At 46.8% G+C, this 21,515-nt stretch overlaps 1 protein-coding gene across 1 annotated transcript in view; it reads right to left on the bottom strand.

Moving 5' to 3' along the window:
- CDC45 (cell division cycle 45) overlaps nt 1-21,515 on the bottom strand; it is an 89,515-nt gene that overhangs the window by 17,343 nt on the left and 50,657 nt on the right. Inside the window, exons 13-16 of the mRNA XM_033956042.1 lie at nt 16,870-17,031; nt 13,561-13,699; nt 12,767-12,850; nt 9,052-9,170 (exon numbers count right to left, since the gene is read on the bottom strand). Of these exons, the coding sequence (XP_033811933.1) occupies nt 9,052-9,170; nt 12,767-12,850; nt 13,561-13,699; nt 16,870-17,031 (504 nt within the window). The remainder of the gene's footprint in view (nt 1-9,051; nt 9,171-12,766; nt 12,851-13,560; nt 13,700-16,869; nt 17,032-21,515) is intronic.

Below are 21,515 nucleotides of genomic sequence, written 5' to 3'. Positions count from 1 at the left end.
CAGCCGACTGAGGTAGAGGCAGGTCGGGTTGTTCCGAGTCCATAGACAAAGGCTCCTGCTGGTCCGACCATTCTCTGGGAGAGGACAGCCCTTGGGTTGGAGAGGAACAAATGGGAGTTCCAGGGCTCCAATCCACATGTGGACCTATGTCAATCTCAGCTGGTGAGGGTAGAAGGTTTACACAGCTAGGACATTGCTGAGGCTCAAAAACAGGAATAGGAGATGCAGGATCTGGGTGTTGAAAGAGCCCTGTACTATTCCTACAACAATCTCTGAAAAAGGGTGAAAAAACTAGACATAGATTGAAAGGACTTAGAAGTAGAAGAACCTGGTACTGAAGGATAAAGGGCTAATCTTTTAGAAGGTACCTGTAGAGTTTCCACATACAGTGGAGGAGCAACCTTCTTGGTTTTTGAAATACTCTTCACCTGCTTAGAGCCAAACGCCATGAGAGAGAGCAGGGGAGGGGACCGCGAGGTCGCTACCAGGCCCGCAGGAATCCTCTTTGATGGAGCCACTGCTGAAAGACTGGTCCCTGATGTATCTTCAGCAGGACATGTCAATGAGGCCGCCGACGGTGGAGAGGGAGTATTTAGCCTCTGTACCGTCGGGAGATTTTTCTTCTTTTCTCTCTTCTGCGGCGCTGCCGGTGCTGAACCTTTTTTGTTGTCAGTGTTGGCGGTTTTACGCTTCTCTCCACTGCCGGAACTGAAGCAGGGCCTTGAGGGGAGGGAGCCATAGAAATCAGCTGTATGTTCGCCAGCAGTTTTTCTGTGCCGGCTTGCAGAAATGTCAACAGCGTGGACATTTTGACTGAGAGAGTCTTCGCAGTCCTAGCGGCCGCTTTGTGAGAAATAACAGCAGGCAAGTCTTGTGAAGACAAACATACCCATGCTTGCTCTGAAGAAAAACCTGTTGTTTTTCGTTCTTTTTTTTTTTTTTAGCGAAGGTTGTTATAGGCAAAAATACTTGCAGTTAGTAGGGATGTCATACAGTTTGAAGCGTTCAGTTTTCCTGTCACTGATGGAACTGAGGGAACAGGTGGGAATTATACTTTTTTAATATCTGTTTTTCTCTGAAAATAGGGGAGAGCTGCAACTACACAGGAGCGGGTCAGAAAAAAACTGACAGGAGGAGGGGAGGGGGTTCGAGGAGTAGGGCAATCCTGCACATGCTTAGTAAGCTTAAAAGCTTACTATAGCTAGGGGAGAGTGTAGCAAGATTTATGGTACACTAATCAGTTGCATAAACAAGTTACGTGCCTGTTAGTTTTTCTAGGGAATATCATAATATCTCTGCCAGGTCCAAATTTCTTTGTCTATTTATACGACACAAGACCCAGGCTAATGAGAAATACTTTTATTATGAAAATATAAAAATATAATTCACAAGTCAGCAGCAATATCTAAATATTGTTCACAAAATATCTGATTACATATATGAAACTCAGTACATAATTATCACAACACACTTGCTAGATAACTAAGTAAAATTACTTCTTACACACACTAAACAATTCCTTATAATAATAATGATCCCTGATTAGCAGCAATCTATTACAGATTATCACTGAGAGTAGCTTTACAAGCCTTATCCTATATCACAATCGGATGCACTTATCTAACCCCAGCTGATAAGATAATAAGTTCCTTATCTCACCATCTAATTAGGCCTCAGCACAAAATTAGATGAAATGGAAAACGTCTCCTCAGCTTAGCAGATGTAGAAATCCTTTGGTTACAGGAACAAGTGTTCGTCAGCCACTGGTAAAGCTGTAATTTATTGACAGCAAAAGTTTCCTTGAAGTGATGGAATTCAGATCTGTTTAAAGTCCGATTCACTCTCTCTCAGGCAGAGAGTCACACGAAGTAACTGTTCAGGTCTTAATTATTATGAAAGAGATGCGTGCAGAACACCTGTGATGAGATGTCAGTTCACTTCCATCCCGGCACAGACTAATTATAATTAACAACTTTTCACTTGGACCACGTCAGATGACTTCCTTGGAACAATCCAGAAACAGAACTTAGATGAATAGCCTTTCTGTATAAAGTCTCATACAGGCTGGGAGACACAGGCGCCGTTCGAGAGATAAGCACAGCATAGGAGTATCACTCCCCCAAGAATCACACAGTCTAAGCATGAAGACATAGATGGATGTCTTTGACTAGAATACCATTCTGGTACATACCCAGAATGCATCAGGCAGAAACAGCAAAGATGTGTTCTTTCTCTCTCTTCTTGCAAGGTTCATGCTGGAAAGATTTCTTGCAGACAATGGTTCAGGCTTGATGATGTCAGAGAGGCCTAACCTTCAGGTGCAAATAAGGAAACACCCCTACAAGAGTACCGACGCAGTTGGCTCAGTCAGAGACTTCACCATCAAGTGGGCCTGTATAACTCCTGCCTGTCTCCGGAGAATGACCGACACACGGTCTCCATCTGAAACCTGGGCACCTTTAGTGCTGCATTGATAAGACTTCAGATCCAGGATTGGTCTCCAGTTATTGAGAGTCTTTCTTGGGCACAATAAAGTATATGGAGTATCTGCCTAGGCTCGATACAGGATCTACGGCTTGAATCCCAGACTTTTTTTTTACTGTCTCTCTGGTCTTCCAGCTGCAGAATTTACAAAGAAGTCCTGAAGCAGATGAGAGAATTTGGCAGAGCTGTCCCAAAAATCCTGGGAACCTCTGGGGTACCATGAAGTCTTGAACTTTGGATTAAAACCTGAAAGTAATAATAAATCAACTGCAGAGCTACTTTTTTCTAACAGTACTAAAACAAGAGTTTCCTCCACTGTTATCTGTGCCCAAATCTGATTTTACCTTATGCTCTGAAATGCAAGCTAAAATACTAATCTAGACTAAAACACTTTTTATATAAAAACCCTAACAGAGACTCCAAAGGCTACACTATTGACTTTGCTGAAAAAGCACAGTTTCTTACCGTAACAGGTGTTATCCAGGGACAGCAGGCATATATTCTCACATGTGGGTGACGTCATCTACGGAGCCCCGATGCGGACAGCATTTCAAGCAAACTTGATTGAAGATTCAAGTTTGCTGTGCTGCACCACGCATGTGTGCCTCCTGCTCCACTAGAGGGCGCATCCCCTCCTCGTGGTCTCCAGTTCACATATCCAGCAAAGAAGCCAACCCCGGGGAGGTGGGCAGGTTGTGAGAATATATGCCTGCTGTCCCTGGATAACACCTGTTACGGTAAGTAACTGTGCTTTATCCCAGGACAAGCAGGCATGATATTCTCACATGTGGGTGACCTCCAAGCTAATAACGAAGGGGTGGAGGGAAGTTGGCAATTTAAGAAAACAGATTACGTAATACCGATTGGCCGAACCGGCCATCGCTTCTGGACAGTGTATCCAGGCAGTAGTGAGAGGTGAGAGTATGAACCGAAGACCACGTGGCAGCCTTGCAGATATCCTCAATAGGCGTGGACCTGAGGAAAGCTACCGAAGCTGCCATCGCTCGGACTTTATGTCCCGTAACTCGACCATGCAGCGCGAGACCAGCCTGAGCGTAGCAGAAAGAAATGCAAGCAGCCAACCAGTTGGACAAGGTGCGCTTGGAAACTGGGCGTCCCAACCTATTAGGGTCAAAGGACAAAAACAATTGTGGAACTGTCCGATGAGACTGAGTGCGTTGAAGGTAGAAAGCCAACGCCCTCTTGCAGTCAAGAGTGTGGAGTGCCACCTCTCCAGGGTGAGAGTGGGGCTTGGGAAAGAACACAGGCAGAACAATGGACTGGTTGAGATGAAAATCAGATATCACCTTAGGCAAAAACTTAGGGTGAGTGCGGAGGACCACCTTGTCGTGGTGGAATACCGTGAAAGGTGGGTCCGCCACCAAGGCCTGCAGCTCGCTAACCCTCCGAGCAGAAGTGAGAGCGAGTAGGAAGATCACTTTCCAAGTGAGGAACTTAAGATGACACTTATCCATAGGCTCAAATGGAGGTTTCATCAGTTGAGCTAGAACCACATTAAGATCCCAAACCACCGGCGGCAGTTTGAGGGGAGGATGAACATTCAAAAGCCCCTTCATGAAACGGGAAATCAAGGGATGGAGTGAAAGAGCCTTCCCTTCCAGGGGCTGATGAAAGGCAGCAATGGCGCTGAGATGGACTCGAATGGAATTGGTCTTCAGGCCAGAGTGAGATAAATGGAGCAAATACTCCAGAACCAAAGACACAGGGACCGACACCGGGTCCTGGCGGTGAGAGGAGCACCAGGACGAGAATCTAGTCCACTTCTGGGAATAGCAGAGTCTAGTCGAGACTTTCCGAGAAGCCTCCAACACCTCCCTGACCGACTGAGATACAGGGAAGGAAGTCAAGGGGAAAGAAACCAAGCAGTCAGATGAAGAGACTGAAGATTGGGATGTAACAGTGAACCCCGACTCTGAAATAGCAGAGAGGGAAAGACAGGCAGAAGCAGAGGTTCCCTGACACTGAGTTGAAGTAGTAGGGAAAACCAAGGCTGGCGGGGCCATTGAGGGGCGATCAAGATCAGAGTGGCCCTCAGAGATTTTAGATGGACCAGCGTCCTCAGAATCAGAGGAAACGGTGGGAACGCATAGAGGAATTTTCCCTCCCAATCTAGGAGGAAGGCATCGGCCTCGAGACGGTCCGGGGAGTATATCCTTGAACAGAAGAGAGGCAGTTTGTGATTGTCGGGGGAGGCGAACAGATCTATCTGGGGAATCCCCCACGTGTCGAACACCTGTCGCAGCACCTGAGAATGCAGGGACCACTCGTGTGGCTGGAGGAGGCGGCTGAGCCTGTCCGCCAGGCAGTTTTGTTCCCCTTGGATGTAAACCGCTCGAAGGGAGATGTTTTGGGAGACCGCCCATTCCCAGAGCCGTAAGGCCTCCCGGCAGAGGGGCCAAGACCCCGTCCCTCCTTGCTTATTTACGTAGTACATCGCCACCTGGTTGTCTGTGCGGACGAGAACCACCCGGTCATAAAGCAGATGCTGAAAGGCCACCGCGGCGAGGTAAATGGCCCGAAGCTCCAGCACGTTGATGTGGCAGCGACGGTCCTCTGTGGTCCACAGACCTTGAGTGTGTAGACCGTCTACATGAGCCCCCCAAGCGTACTCCGACGAGTCCGTGGTTAGGACCTTGTGGTGTGGAGGGGCGAGAAAGAGCAAACCCTTGGAAAGATTCAAAGAGTCGGTCCACCAACGGAGCGATCTTTGCAAGGAAGGAGTCACTGTCACATAGCGGTTGATCGGGTCCCGATCCCGACGCCATTGTGATGCCAAAGTCCACTGTGGTAACCGCAGGTGAAGGCGAGCAAGCGAGGTAACGTGGACTGTGGAGGCCATATGGCCTAGGAGCGTCATCATCTGTCGTGCCGAGACCGAGGTCGATCTCGATACCTGTCGGCTCAGATTTACCAATGCCTCCCGCCGCTGAGGGGGGAGGAAGGAACGAAGACGGACCGTGTCCAGCACGGCCCCGATGAATTGTAAGGACTGAGAGGGGCACAGCTGGGATTTTGGAAAGTTTATCTCGAACCCCAGACACTGAAGCGAAGTAATAGTCTGTCGGGTCGCTGAGATAACCCCCTCCCTGGTCGGGGCTTTGATCAGCCAATCGTCCAGGTATGGGAATACTTGCAGACCCTGGGAGCGCAAAGCAGCCGCGACCACTACGAGGCACTTTGTGAAGACTCGGGGGACGAGGACAGGCCGAAGGGGAGGACCCGGTATTGTAGGTGGAGGTCCCCCACCTGAAAGCGGAGGAATCTGCGACAAGCAGGGTGCACCGGAACATGGGTGTAGGCCTCCTTCAGATCAAGGGAGCAGAGCCAATTGCCCTCGTCGATCAGGGGGTAAAGAATCGGAAGGGAAAGCATCCAAAACTTTTCCCTCGTCAGAAATTTGTTCAGGCGCCTCAAGTCCAGGATCGGGTGCAGGTCTCCCGTCTTCTTCGGTACCAGGAAATATCGGGAGTAAAACCCATGGCCCCTTTGATTTTGGGGAACCGGTTCCACCACCCGCAGGCGAAGGAGGTCCTGTGCCTCGGAGAGGAGGAGGGACAGCTGCGCTCGATTGGGAGGACATGCACTCGGTGGGCTGTCGGGAGGAACCTCCCGAAAGTTGAGCGAGTACCCTGATGAGATCACGCCAAGGACCCATGAGTCCGACGTTATGGCTTCCCAGCGAGGGTAATAGGCTTGTAGGCGGCCCCCGATGGGAAGGAGACCAGGTGGAGGTGCGGAGGGGGCCCGCCCCCGTCCGCTCATCCCAACAAAAGGACGGAGACGGCTTCGCAGGCGCAGTGGGCTGTGATTTTGGTGGAGCCCTAGAGTGAGCCTGGGGGCGTCGCGGCAGTGGTCTGGAAAAGGCCGGAGTAGACTTCTGGGGGTAGCGGCGAGGCAATCCCCGGAAGGGGCGAGAGGCTTGTGGTTTAGGTTTTTGCCGGACAAGGGATGCGAAGGAACGTTCGTGTTCCGACAACCGTTTCGTAGCTGCCTCGATGGTGTCGTCAAACAGTTCCTTCCCGACGCAAGGGAGGTTAGCTAGCCGATCTTGCAGGTTAGGGTCCATATCGACGAGCCCTAGCCACGCCAGTCGGCGCATGGCCACCGCGAAGGCTGCGACCCTGGAAGACAGTTCAAAGTCATCGTAAGCGGCATGGAACAAGTGCAGTTGGAGGTTGGAAAAATCCTCAAGGAGGAGGCCAAACGCTGCCTGGCGAGGGGCAGGTAGGTCCCCCGAGAAGGAAGCCAGCAGCCCAATGAGGTGTTTCAGGTAGGAGGAAAAGGTGAAAGTGTAGTTCAGGACCCTAGAGGCCATCATAGAGTTCTGATACAAACGGCGTCCGAATTTGTCTAGTGTCCGGCCTTCGCGTCCAGGAGGAACCGCCGCGGACACTCTAGAGGGGTGAGCTTTCTTCAGAGAAGACTCCACCAGTAAGGATTGGTGGGACAACTGTGGTTGCTCAAACCCCGGGCAAGGCACCGTTCGGTACTTAGACTCCATTTTAGATGGGACCGCCGTCACCATGTAGGGAGTCTCGAGGGTCCTTATGAGGGTCTGCCGGAGTACCGGGTTCAGCGGTAGCCGGAGGGACTCTTGGGGCGGGGAAGGCATATCCAGCTCCGCCAGGTACTCCTTGGAGTACCTCGAGTCGGATTGTAAGTCCAAGTCAAGGGCACGTCCCATGTCTTGGACGAACCTCGTGAAGGAAGGTCGGTGGGATCCCTTGGCCCCTTGCGGGGACGGTGACCGAGACCTCCGTTTTGCCGAGAAGGAAGGGGAAGCCTCCCTCGAATAGCGAGGTTCTCGCTCGGACCCTCGATCCGACGCCGGGGACGTGCTATGGAAACGCTCCCGGGTCGAGGACCTGCGTCGCCTCGAGGAGCCCCTCGGGGACGACGCCGGGGTACAGGGTACCGACCGATGTCGGGTCGGGGACCCCTCCCCGGACTCCCTCGGCGAAAGCCTGGAGCCTCGGACCGGAGCTCCGGTCTGAGGGGGAGTCAGTAGGAGCTGTGGGTTAGTGAGAGACAGCTCGGTAACCCGTAGCGGTCCCCCCGATCGGGTCGAGGGGGAGCGGCCTTGAACCGGAGGTGAACTCCGGGCCTTTTTAGAGAGGGGCTTCGATTTTCATTTCGCCCCGCAGTGCTCCGCCGGGGACGCGCGCCTCGAGTGCCTCGGAGAGGAATCCGAGGAAGAAGAGAGGCGGCGAAAACGGCGTGCTTTGCCTCGAGGGGTCTCGACGCGTTGCTCAGGCTGGTCCGGCGCACGCGAGGTCGAGGCCGGTTGAAGGTGAGCCATGGCAGCGGAGAGCTCCGTTGTGATCATTGCTCGGAGCAGCTCCTGGAATACCGGCACGGACAGCATCGACGGCATGTCCGATGCCGCGGTGCACTCCACCGGGGGCGATCTCGATTCAGAGCATTCCCGAGTGGTGGAGGCACGTCCCGAGGTCTTCGGGGGCAAGGAACTCCCCCCTTGTCCGGCCATTGTCCCCGAGGTTGGATTCTTTGGAGATATGGAACCTGAGGAAGGAAGAGGGGACTTACCCGGAGCCGAAGACTTTTGAGAGCTCGGGGTCTTCGAGTGCGAGTCCTGAGGCGGGGCCGAGGTACCCGAGGCCGAGATCGAGGCCGGGGCCAATCTCGAGGCCGAGGGTTGATCGGCAGCAAATAGGTCCGCCATGTGGGCCCGTCGTCGGCAGAGTGCCCGGTGTTGAAAGGTTGCGCACTGGGGGCAAGTTTCTGTTGGATGATCGGCCCCCAGGCAGAGGATGCACCAGCGATGCGGGTCTGTGAATGATAGAAGACGCTCGCACCCGGTGCACTTTTTAAAGCCTGAAACGGGCCGGGACATAGGAAGTCCAGGCGACCGCGGCCAATCAGGCCACGCGGCCGCAATGACCTGGGAGCCCCTGGATCACAAGAAAAAAGCACGAAGAGCAGGAAGAAGAAAGAAATTTTATACGCACAGCGACTTTTAACGAAGAAAAAACAACAAATCGCGGTGCAAAGAAGGCACTGGGGCAGAGCTAAGAAAAAACGTGTCTTCTTAGCACAGCGGAAAAAAATGAACTGGAGACCACGAGGAGGGGATGCGCCCTCTAGTGGAGCAGGAGGCACACATGCGTGGTGCAGCACAGCAAACTTGAATCTTCAATCAAGTTTGCTTGAAATGCTGTCCGCATCGGGGCTCCGTAGATGACGTCACCCACATGTGAGAATATCATGCCTGCTTGTCCTGGGATAAAGCAGAGTACCGAACTAAAAAAAAGTAAAAGTGCAATGAAATAACCTCCTGAAGTCCAAGTTTTACCTTTTCCAAATCGCTTGAAGAAGGAAAACAAGGGGGGGATGGGGAATGTCTACTGATACAAGAGATGGCGCTTAAAAGCTGAAGATGATTATTTCTGCAAAACCTCATGGGTAGAGATGAATAACCCACTGGTCAAGACTCGTGTTACTTTTGCACTGGAATGGGGTTTCTTTAAAGGTTATCAGCAGGCACAGAAGCTTACAGAACATCAACAGGAAAGAGTGGAAGCTCACTTCTTTTTGTCGGCGCTCTCAGTTACTGGGGGAATGCCCACCAGGATCACAGTCCCTTTCTCCACATCAAGCGATGCTGCCATTATCAGCGGGAGCAATTTACAGCGTTTGTTCTTAGTCTGACAGAGAAAACAAATTTATATTTCAAAAAACATAATAATCACATTTGGATAGATTTTAGGTTAACATTTGCGTTTTCAAAATCTAAGCTTAGACAATTTAAATTTGTACCCGAAGCAAAGGAGAGTTAAGTGACTTGTCCAAAGTCAGTGTCACCGAGAGAAGCAAGAATTGAAATGTGGGATTTCCTGGTTCACAACCTGCTTTTCCAATCACTTAACTTCTCTACCAGAGACATTTCAGAAAACTCCCACAAGAATACCACCTTTATTTTTAGCCCAGTAATTTTGTCCTGCTTTTTTGCCTCTCCAGCTTAAATCAGAGCCACTGTGCGAAAACCTTTCTTCACAGTTATTTAGGGTTTTTCTTCACCCTCCCTTCACTGGTGTTTATGTTTATTTTTTAGTTGACATCCCGCTTAATGCAAAAGGTCAAAGCGGTTTACAACAAAAATCACACTGAAAAGAACACCAATATTAAAAGAAAAGATAAAACAATCAAACAAGAAACATTCTCACAATCAAATAAAAAATTAAAATAGATAAAAATTAATTTAAAAAAAACCGTACTGGTACTCAGCTTTAGGCAAGAAAATTGGCTCTAAAAAGATTGCTCATCTCAGAATACTGCTTAGTGCCAATTTTTTTGAGTGCAATTCTTAGAATTTCCCCCTACTGCGTATAAATAAATTTAGCTATCCTATTCAATCTACCATTAAGGTTTTGGGAATAATACTGGACCAGGGCTTGACTATGAAGAACCAGGTGGAATCTTTGGTCAGAAAGGGTTTCTTTACTCTTTGGAAGCTTCGGTCCGTTAGGGCGTATTTTGATATTTCATCATTTAGGGCTCCTTTTACAAAGGTGCATGTTTTTAGCACATGCTAGCTGAAAAACTATCGCCTGCTCAAGAGGAGGCGGTAGCGGCTAGCGCACAGGGCATTTTAGCTCACGTTATTCTGCGCATTAAGGCCCTAACGCACCTTTGTAAAAGGAGTCCTTAGAGTTTTGGTATCGTCTCTTATACTAAGCCAGCTTGATTACTGCAATATTGCCTATTTGGCAATTTCCCAGAAGAATATGCAACAATTGCAAATAGTACAAAATGCTGCGGTCAGGTTGATTTTTAGGTTGAAGAAATATGATCATGTAACACCCTCCTATCGAGTACTGCATTGGCTGCCAATAGAGGCACGGGTGAAGTTTAAGTTTGGTTGTTTCTGTTTTAAGGGCTTTGTTTAGTTTAGCTCCCTAATATATAATTGAGCTTTTCTCTTTTGTAACCAACAGACATAAGAGAAAACTCACATCTGAATTTTGTTTTTTCGCCTGTTAGAGGATGTAAACTTAAAAAACATTATCAAAATTTTTTTTCATATCAAGCAGCGGTATGGGGGTAAGGATTTAGAACAATTGCTTTTGCTTACTGACACTTATGAGGAATTTAGGAGACATCTAAAAACATATCTGTTTTAGAAGTATTTAGGGAGCTAATTTGTAAAAATTTTATTATGCACTCTTTTGATCATTTTAGTGTCTCTAATTATTGGCTTTTAACTTTTTTTTAGTTCTAGTCAACTTCTTTTATTGGGTTGTTTTTTTTTAAACTATTGTAAACCACATAGAATTTTATGGCCTTACGGTATATAAACTGGTTATTATTATTATACATCTCTTGCACATTGGCTAGGACTTTATTTCACCAACACCCCCTGATCCTTAACCACTGCCACAGCAGCAAGAGCTGGGTTGCAAAATCAAACCAAATGGCACCATGCAGAATTCATCACTGAACCATTGGGTGTATACACTTACATTTCAGGGAAGTGAACCACTGGTGGAAACAGCAAGCTAAGAACCAGAAAGTCAAGCTTCAAATTAGAGAATGACACGGGGAGCGATCCCCGCAGTGAGCCGCGGCGTGGCTGCGGGTTATGGAGACTCCATAGCCAAATCGCCGCAGACACGGGGACAAAAGTTTTCACCGCCCGCAAAAACGGTGAAAAGATTTGTCCCCGCAGGCCAATGTACCCCCTTCTAGGAACCGCTATTTACCTGTGTTTCACCGTGTTCGTGACCGGGTGTTTGATGTCTCCGCCATGTTGTCTGTCTCCTCCAACTCTCGATCCAACTTGCACGTTGCCGCATTGACTCCGCCCCCCAATATACTGGCTCCTCATTTGTCAGATCAAAGTAGGGGACCAATCGCTACTGCCGCACATGATACATGATATTTAATAGCTTGTAGTGCAGCAGTAGCGATTGTGATTTCGGAGCCGAGCAGAGGATTTGGATTTCGCAGCTTTTTGAAAACCTGAAAACTTCGTCGGTTACAAGCTGAGGTAAGGAAAGGAATGTTTGTGTAAAAAAAAAAAACCAGCTCCGTGCTGAGGTCTGGCTGAGCTACTCTTTCCAATAGCATACACATTCTCATGCTGAAATTTTCATTTGCTCTGATGCAGGTGAGATTATTTGCTTTTAGGGTCTCTTTTACTAAGCCACATTAGAGGTTTCTAGTAGGACTGTTTGTGTGAAAAAAAAAAAACAGCTCCGTGCTGAAGTCTGGCTGGGCTACTCTTGCAGCACTGAGCTGGTTCTTTTTTTTTTTTTTTTTTTTAATCAGAGTGCAAAGCCAATAAGATTATTTTATTTCCAACCCCTTTGCATGTAAGACTGTGTAGTTTTATGTCTGTGCATTGCTAGCCCCAGGGGTGGTGGAAGATTAGTGATTGAAAAATTGTATGAAAAATAACTATTTTAAATTTAGTGATCAAAATGTGTCAGTTTTGAGAATTTATATTAATTAATTTTTTCTCTGCGTGTTATGTTTTTGTATAGTTATTAACTAATATTTAACTAAGTTTTAAAGTTTTAAAGAATGTTTCCTTTATACGTAAATAAAGAAAAGTATATAAAATCGTACCCGTTTGAGGCTTTTATGTATGCAGCGGTGACGGGGCGGTGAATGGGGTTGCGGTGACAGGGCGGTGAATGGGGTGGCAGTGGCGGTGACGGGGCGGTGAAGGGAATGGCGGTGATGGGGCGGTGCAGAGGATGGTGAGACGGGGACGGGGACCAATTTTTTCACCGTGTCATTCTCTACTTCAAATCCCACAAAACTCCCTTTGACTTTGGACGAGTTACTTTGCTTTCCATTGTCACTGGATTACAAGTTCTCTCCGATGCAGGAACCGATCTACAGAATCTAAATTATGCTTTGAGTACAGGTTTGGAAAGGCAACTAATTAAAATCCTAATTGAAATATAATGGTTAGTTAAGAAATTGGAATGAAATAGTATAATTAATTATTTATACCCACGTTAAAAGTATAATTGAAGAATATGGGCAGAAATGGCAAACTTTGGGCTGAGCAGACACATTCACTGACTTTTTATCTAAGTTAATGAAATGCAAGAATTAAAACGTGCTGATACTGTTCAGTAAGAAAGGTAACAAAAGAAAGTTTAACCTAGAGAAGAAATGCCAAAACAGACTAATAATATTCCAACCCAATGATAGTGGCCTGCTCTCTCCATTCCAAAGAAGCTGAACACATCCCCTTCCCTCTGTACCTCACCCAGTCCCCTATACTTACAGAGCTAACAAAGGATCTGAGTAACGATTTACTGAGTAGCCACAGAGCCATTGGCTGAGAGAACATCTTCACGTCAGGAGTTCCCTGGAAAAAAAAAAGTAGCCTGATGGATGTAGATAAGTAGGTATCAGTTAAAACTACTGTTCTATCTTACAACTCCAGTTTTAGGTTTTTTAGTACCTTATCCAGACCCAGAAGATAAAGGGTGACCACACAGTTTTTTCACTTTCAGTTGAAATTGAATCTATGTTCCAAATTTCTGTTTGAGATCAGCTGAAACTGAAGCCAAAACTGGCCCAGTCACCCTGAACAGGAATAGTCCCCAATCTCCCTTCCTCCCCCACCGCAAACAAGAAACTCTCCTAGAGGGCCTACAATATTGTTGGTGGTTCAGTGGCTAGTCAGGGCAGGAGTTATCCGCAGTCGCTCCTTCCTAAACCAGCAGCCATTTTGAGATTAGAGCCTACAAAGACTGGGTTTCACTTCTGTCCAACTAGTCAATAGATCACCACCAGAGGAACAGTCAATCACTTTACCTGCATATGCTCTTTCTACTTTAGACAGAGAACATATTGTATTTCTGGAGACAGTACACACACACTGTGAGACCCAAGAAGTCTACATAAGAAAGAATTTGTTATGGTGGGAAAGTAGTGGGGGAATCAGTAATGTCTAAACACAAGCCAGTCCTTCTTTCAACACTTCATTACCCTACTGCAGGTCAGGCTGATCCCTACCTTCATTTACCCAGTGGGGCCTAGCAAGAAACATAGTAAGAAAGTTTGAATGCTGACCTCCATTAGGTAGCAATAGAGGAAAGGCCCCTGAGAAATGATGAGATTCGTGCAGATACAACTAGCCACAGTCTGTTGCATGGCTCGTAGCTGCTTCTTAGCCAATTCCAGTCCAAGCCTCAGTATATCCAGGTTACTCCTGCAGTACACAGAAATGAAACTCAAATTTCTTCTTACATTTAATAGCTTTTGAGTAGCAACCTTAATTATTTGACATGTAGAACAGCATTTTTAGAAAAATAATGTTTCAATGTGAAATTAAGCAGAGACATCTAAAGTTCTATTATTTTTTAACAGAATCCGCCAATATAGAACTTGTTCTAAAATACATGGTGAAAAGGATGCCCATGTGTTGCTACATGCAGTAGGAACATCTAAATGTAGATGGGAAGCAACAGGTAAAGAATATCCACATCAGAGAACACAAATATCTATGTTATGAAACACATGTTCATATAAGCCCTAGTTGTTACCCAGTGGCAAAGCAAGGGTGAAAGGCGCCCCTCTCCCACCTCTGCCCTCCCCCTGCATCCTTTCCTTTTCTCGTACCTCTAGTTGAATTTGTTGCTCGCGGTGGTCAACAACATGCTCCTCGCAACCCCACTGGCTCTCCCTATGAAGTCACTTCCTGTGTGTGATACCCGGAAGTGACATTGGTGGGAGAGCCGACAGGGTAGCGAAGAGCATGTTGTTGACCGCCGCGAACAACAATTTCAAGTAGAGGTATGGGGGAAGGGAAGGGGTGGAAAGGAAAAGGGGTGCCGGTGATCAAGGCAGTCTGCTCCCCTTGCTCCCCACCTCACTATGCCACTGTTGTTACCTGATCTCTTCCTCCCAACAGTTTCTCATTCCCCTTCCAACCCACCCCCCTTGCTTATTGATCCCCCATTCACAAAACTATACCCTAAGACTGAGATCCCCTTTAAGTCACCTTCCCAGTCTGCCCTAGGTCTTTTAGTTGCAAGAGGGGAAGGAAGAGCTGCAGCTGTCTTCCCCTGCACCAAATCCCCTGTTTTCCAGGCCCAAAACACGGCCCAGATAAAATCTGGAGGAAACCCCATGCTTCCAGAGGTCTTCCCCATAGAAGCAGAGCCCAGGAGCATCATCTCCAGAGTCTGCCTGGGCAGCGATAAGGTGCGGTAAGAATCCAACATGGTGGCGGTTCTTGCCAAAACTGAGGAGCCTGCCACCACTGAGGAGTCTGCCAGCACAGATGTCATTTGCAAAGGAGACCATCATTTCCCTCCTACGCTGAGCCTGAGGATGACTTCTACTCGCCACAGATCCAGCACTGAGCTTTCAACACTTTTAGTCCCCAACACTTACACTCATGTGGCACTTCTGAAGAACCACTGCCCATCACCAACTTCCTCTGCCCTCCGTACAGCTTTTCTATTTTTTAAATTGCTGTGGGCTATTTAAAGGCACTCAAGTGTCCTGTTAGACATGGGAACCGAGGTACAGTGCAGGCCATTCCAGACCAGAGGGCAGAAGATGGGGAAGGGACCCAGCCACGAGGGTGTGGCCCCCCCAGGGAAAAACATGGTTCGCACAGATCAACAACCCCTCTGCACAGGTTCTCCAAGTTCAGCTTTAAAAAAAAATAAACAGCTAAAAGGAGAAAAAAAAAACTTCAAAGGTGACCCAAAAGATCCCCCCCCCCCCCTTGGGCCTATCAGACTGTACATCCTCCCTCTCCTGGGAGACTGAGAAATACTGACTGGCAGGGGTCTGCACAGGGTTCTTATACAGTTTTCAAAAGTTAGTTGTTCTCAGTCTCCCTCTGCTGGTAGGCATGCATAACCCAATCATCTTGACCGATCTGAAGGGTTGTTGAGGAAAATGAAATTCTTTACAATTCATTTGTAAACCTACTTTTAAATGTGAAAAGAAACCAGAAACTTGTACAAATGGTATACAATTTCAGTACAAAACTACTTTTCCTTCCCAGTGAATACAGATTTCTCTCCTTGAGGAGGGACAGCATTCTTGCAACCCCTTCAATTATGACATATTAAATTAATTCTCAAGGATGAGTACAATCAAGTCCTCTGGTTTTCTATAGCACATTTGCATAAATTATTAATATACGTTTTACATTAGTTAATAGGCACTCTTTCTTACTTGTATCTGCGTATGTTTTCATGATTTCATTCCATCTTTCTCTTTATTCTAACCCTATTCTCACATTACAGCCTGCCTTGCCTCTAAAGTGTTTTCTTCTTCTCAATTTCCCTCTTCTCTTTACCTCCCTTAATCTCATCTTTCTCCCAGTATTACCTCCTCTTCAACATCCCTATCATACAGTCATCTCTTTTCCCATATGCTTACTTCAAATGTCTCAAGAGGCTTAGTAGTATGAACCAGAGAATCAAGGTTTCAAATCCCACCAAAGCTCATTATGACCTTAGGCATCTCTAGTACAAAAAACAAACAAACTATATTCCCTCTGACACAAGCTAATTCATCACTGCTCTCGTCCCCACACCATCCCCATGTCATTCTTTAAGGAGAGAGGGAAGAATCAGAGTTTGAATGGGCACAGCCACTGACCCTCAAACCTTGCATTAAAGAACGCTGGTGTAGAAGGACCGAGGTTGAGATGACACTAAAGAATGACATGGGATGGATTTCCTGAGGTTATCTGTGGGGATGGGAAAGGCAATGAATTCTGTCATCATGTGATTCTCTAATTGCAACTACCTATGTGATTGTAGCTCACCATGAGCTCTGATTTGGCAGAGGTGAGTAATTACATCCCAAACCCTGGCCTTTCTTCCATGCCACTGCAACCAATCCTCTACTGGGAGCTGCCTCCCTTCCTTTCTTCCTGCTGTCAGTTACAGCATACAGACCACATCCCACAGCACCCATTAGCCACACTGTGGAACGGTTGATGGTGAGAGACCAGAGTGGTAGGATCAGAAGTGATAAACAGTAGTAGTAGTAGAAGTGTTGAAGAGAGAAGAGCAGAGATGGTTGGAGATGAAGGAAATGGAACATTGTTGGCAAACAGTTTAGAAGGGAGAAATGGTGGAGGGAAGTTAGTGAAAGATTCCAGAGCACAAGGTATGAGGATTAATTGCTGCAAATCAGGAACCTTGATTGTATATCCAGCATCAGTGTATATTGTGCTCACAATAGTTTAAAGTCTGCAAAGACTGATTACGGTTGCCTGAACAAGGCCATATTATAAATTTTTTTAAAGGCATAAAGCTGTAATTCCAGGAATTCAAATGACAGGTTATCTGGCCATTCCCAGATGGGAGGTAGTACCCTGAGAGAGAGGGTGAAGGCTGCCTGCCATACCTGGACAAACTGTCCAAAGCCTTGATGAAGTTACCAGTTTCATTCTCATCCTTCTCAACATTTTCCATGAGAGACGCTACTGCAAAGACAACATCATTGGCCAGGAACTTGTTCCTAAACCCAAACTGTGCACTGAAGGTTTGCACACGCAGATCTTTCATCCTGCAGGAGGCAAAGCAAAACCTTTAGAAACATTTAGGTTACAAGTGAGTTTAATGAGAGTCTGAAGAAAAGGAGCAAGATACAGAGAAAATGGAAGTCACAGCTATAAGATTGAAAGTATCATTAGACACAGAACTAAGAAACAGGAATTCAGACACAAAGACTTTTCTAAAATACCTGCAGTAGGAGCATGCGACATGAACTGCATGAACCTGGCAACTTCCAAGTGTAAGTGGTGTCACTTTCATGTGTAGTTGCCTCATTTTACAAGCTTGCAAATTAAGTAGGGAAGCCATAATTTAAATTTGGATTCTTTACGGAAGTGAAGCAAAGGGGAATTAAAGAGAAAGACCTTTAATCCTTCACATAAAGTCCTGGACGAAATGAGCAATTTTCTTTTTTAAACCTGTGTGTGGCCACGAGCTGATGTAAATCCTGATGGGATATTTTCCATTATAGACATAAACTTCCTTTGTAAAATGTAGAATATATATGTAGCTATTTTCACCAGCTAAGTCCTGTTCAAACCATGCCCCTTTGAAATATCTGTGGTGTGGATCTCCACGTGTAAATATCAACTTTCCAAAACTGTTTACATGTGAATGCAATCTGCACATATAAATGCTGCTTTCCTTAGCATCGCCACCAGATCAGTCCAAGACTTGTTAATATTGTGACAATCAACCAGCAGGTGAAGACATAGAATACAGAATTGTTGTTTATTTTACTATTTCTAGGAAGTGGAAGATGGTTGCTGTGCAGCTCTTAGGTTGATTGACTGAGGCCTGCTCCTTAGGTACTATGGCCCAGATTCACTAAAGATAGCGACTCAAACGCTGTTGGCTGATACTCTGGCCAATTTTTAAACAACGATTGATTCACTATCAAGTTTGCATTCAAATGATTTGCACAGAGGTGCAAATCATTTGCATGCAAACTCCCCGACTCAATTGTTCAGTGAGCAATTGAGTCGATGCAGAGCCCTGACAGTAGTGACAGAAGAAGCAGCAGGCTTTTTTTTTTCTTTTTTTAATGGCACAGATATTTTGAGTGTATTACACATGCAAAATATCTGCCCAATTTTTTTTTAAAAATCCTTCCAACAGTGCCTCTCCCTCCCTAACCCGACGTTCCCCGCCGCTCTTAAATATGGCAGGAGGGATACCCACTCCCCCCTTTCACACTTCCCCCCGAATCCCCCACCCAAATTATGGCAGGAGGGATGCCCGCTCCCCCCGCCGAACTTCCCCCGAACCCCCGTCCAACTTAAGGTAGGAGGGATGCCATCTCCCTCCTGCCATCGGGCCCCCTGCGGTTCAGTTGGGTCATTCCAACTCCTCCCCACCCCCCACCGTACCTTTAAGTTGGGAACAGAAGGGGTGCTCAGTCCCTCCTGCTCCTCCGGCACAATGCGGGCTTTAGGCCCCTCCCTGGTGCATCATGTGATGCACGGGGAGGGGCCTAAGGCTCTGATTAGCTCAGGCTCCTCCCTTGGGAGGGACTTGAAGCACATGAGCCAATCAGGGACTTCCTTATGGAGGAGGCTAAGGAAGTCCATGAGTGGACATGAAGGCGACAAAACAGTATAACAAGGTGGTGGATGAAGCCAGAAGGAAGTTAGACTGCATAGAAAGATGTAAACAGCAGAAGGGAGGTGTTGCTGCCCCTGCACAGATCACTGGTGAGGACCCACTTGAAGTATTGTGTTCAGTTTTGGAGGCCATATGTGATCAAGGATATAAAATGACTTAAAGTGGTCCAGAGGAAAGCAATGAAAGTGGTAGGGGGCTTTGCACCAAAAGAAGTGTGAGAAGAGACTAGAAGACCTCAACATGTATACTCTGGAAGAGAGGAAGGACAGGGGTGATATGATACAGACATTTAAATATTTGAAAAGTATTAATATAGAACCAAATCTTTTCCAGATATGGGAAATTGGTAAAACTAGAGGACAGAAATTGAGACTGAGGGGTAATGTTAGGAAATTCTTTTTCACAGAGTGTGGTGGATACCTGGAATGCCCTTCCCAAGGTAGGTGGTGGAGAGTAAAATAGTGACAGAATTCAAAAAAGCGTGGGATGAACACAGAAGGTCTCTAATTAGAATATGAATGGGCAGACTTTCACAGTCTGAATCCCACTTTCAACAGAAATTCCAGTAATTAGAACACGAGGACAGTACGAGGTGGACTTCTATGGCCCAGAAAGAATAAAGAAAAAAAAAAAAGACATTTTAATTCAGGTTCAGGTTTTTATCTGCTATCATTTACTATGTTACTTCTCTTGTTAGATATTTTTATTACAAGTCACTAATGTGAAACACTGCTCACCTAATTAAAAAAGATTTGTAACCCTTTGCCTATCTCTCACTATTAATTAAACGTTAATTAAATGTTTTATATGGATTTGTATATGGTTTGAATTTATTTATATAGATATGCAGGTTCTCCTATTTTATTTCAGCTATTTATCTACTATAATAAAACGCTAAGCGTGCATGCGCACTCCTACCTGCATGTTCCATGATCCGTATATCCGTGGTAGGCAGGAGTGCGCATGTGCGCTTACAGTTCTATGATCCCAAGGATGTTCTCGCCAAAGTAATTTTTAAGTTCAGCGGTAAGTTATGGCCGAAGTTATTTTTAAGTTCAAAGCCGCCGCCGCAGCTCCTCTCATGAGCCGCACCTGCGTTGGAGAAGGCTTCCGATGCAGGCGGGGATTGGGAGAGGAACCGCGGCAGCAGCTTTAAACTTAAAAATACCTCTGGCACAGAACTAAACGGTCGGCAACAGAACGTCGTGCATTTCTTGCAATCTCGGCCAATCCTCACACCCACTAGCCCGCAAAACAGCTTCCCATGCACCCGAGCACCCTCTAAACGCGGGCCTCGCTTCTCTTCAGCTCCTCCAGGCAGCGGCAGACCTATCCACAGCCAGGGAGCACTGTAAGACCCTCTGCTGCTTTTCTGTCTGCCCTCCTCTTCTAAACAGCCAGATGCTGGACAGGGGGAGAAGGGAAGAGGTGCTGTTAGACAGGGGGGGAGGTAACAGGCAGGGAGGCCTACTGTAGACAGGGGGAGCAGGGAAGAGGTGCTGTTAGACGGGGGGGAGGTAACAGGAAGGGAGGCCTACTGCTGGACAGGGGGAGCAGGGAAGAGGTGCTGTTAGACAGGGGGGAGGTAACAGGCAGGGAGGCCTACTGTAGACAGGGAGAGCAGGGAAGAGGTGCTGTTAGATGGGGGGCAGGTAACAGGAAGGGAGGCCTACTGCTGGACAGGGGCAATGGGGAGGTAAAAGGAAGGGAGAAGGGCTACTGCTGGACAGAGGGAGCAGGCAAAGGGTGGTGGTAGACAGCCGAGGAAAGAGAGACAGAAAGAAAGAAAGCAGCCAAGGAGAGAAAAAGAAAAAAAAGAAATACAGAGACACACATCTATTCTAGCACCCGTTAATGTAATGGGCTTAAAGACTAGTGTATTTATATATTTTTACTGTAAGATATAATTTTGAATTTATTGTTTTGGTTTTACAGTTCTACCATACAGCTCTGCCTCTGATGCAGCCTTTTGGCAAAAATGTGATCCCATCTGGTTATATGCCATGATCTGAATTCCAATCAAGGATCTCAACCCGCAAACATCTCTTAATCTACCCAATGATAGGGTACAGGTCCATTCCTCAAGAGTGATAGAGGGACATCTATCTAGTTTTCTAGAAGGACTGGACCCAGATAATTTCAGATCAATGAGAGCTAGATATAAAATTGAGGAAAAATTACAAATTAGAATTTGCCCACCCTATTACACATTTCATTTTAGATTTCCTTTGCAGAATCCTGGCCAAATAGCAAGTAATGAATACCACTGTGTTAGTTCTGCTAGAGCCGAGGGCCGCAGTTTCTATTTCCAAAGCCAATAGGAATCTAGGAAGATATCTGATCTACCTTATAGTTGCAAAGATAAATGGTTCCTTTCGGCCCATTCAGACCTTAAGAAAGTAAATCAGAGGAGGAAGTGACGTCAGCTCACAGGATGGCTGCTTGAACAGAGAGCTCCGTGGAGGCACGGGAGAAATATTAAAATTGCAGCGTTCTGACCGAAGGAGTTATATTCTTTCTGCTATTGTGGCACAACAGTGGAGATGGAGACCCGTAAAAAGTTGGACAAATTTCGATTCCCTTTGCCTGAAGGGGAAAAATCGGCAACCGCGGGCAGTAGCGGACTGCCGGGATGTAAAAAAAAAATGGCGCCGGCGCACGTGGAATCGGACGAGGAAGAGATTGCCCTCGAGAGCGCACCAGTCGAAGCGATCACCCCCCAAGTATTGCAAGAGTGGTTTCGAGATCTTAAGAAGGAAATGGTGGGTGTTCGCCAGGATTTAAAAGCTGCAATGACGGAACTGCGGTCTGAGGTGGCCGAGTTGGGAGGTCGGGTGGGAGACACGGAAGATCGCGTTTCGGAGATGACACAAGATCTACTGAATATGCGAG

Source organism: Geotrypetes seraphini, chromosome 8, assembly GCF_902459505.1.
Source record: "Geotrypetes seraphini chromosome 8, aGeoSer1.1, whole genome shotgun sequence".
NCBI classification, from domain to species: Eukaryota; Metazoa; Chordata; class Amphibia; order Gymnophiona; family Dermophiidae; genus Geotrypetes; species Geotrypetes seraphini.
The sequence above is the reverse complement of the archived record's forward strand: the minus strand, read 5'-3'. Positions and strand labels throughout refer to the sequence as shown.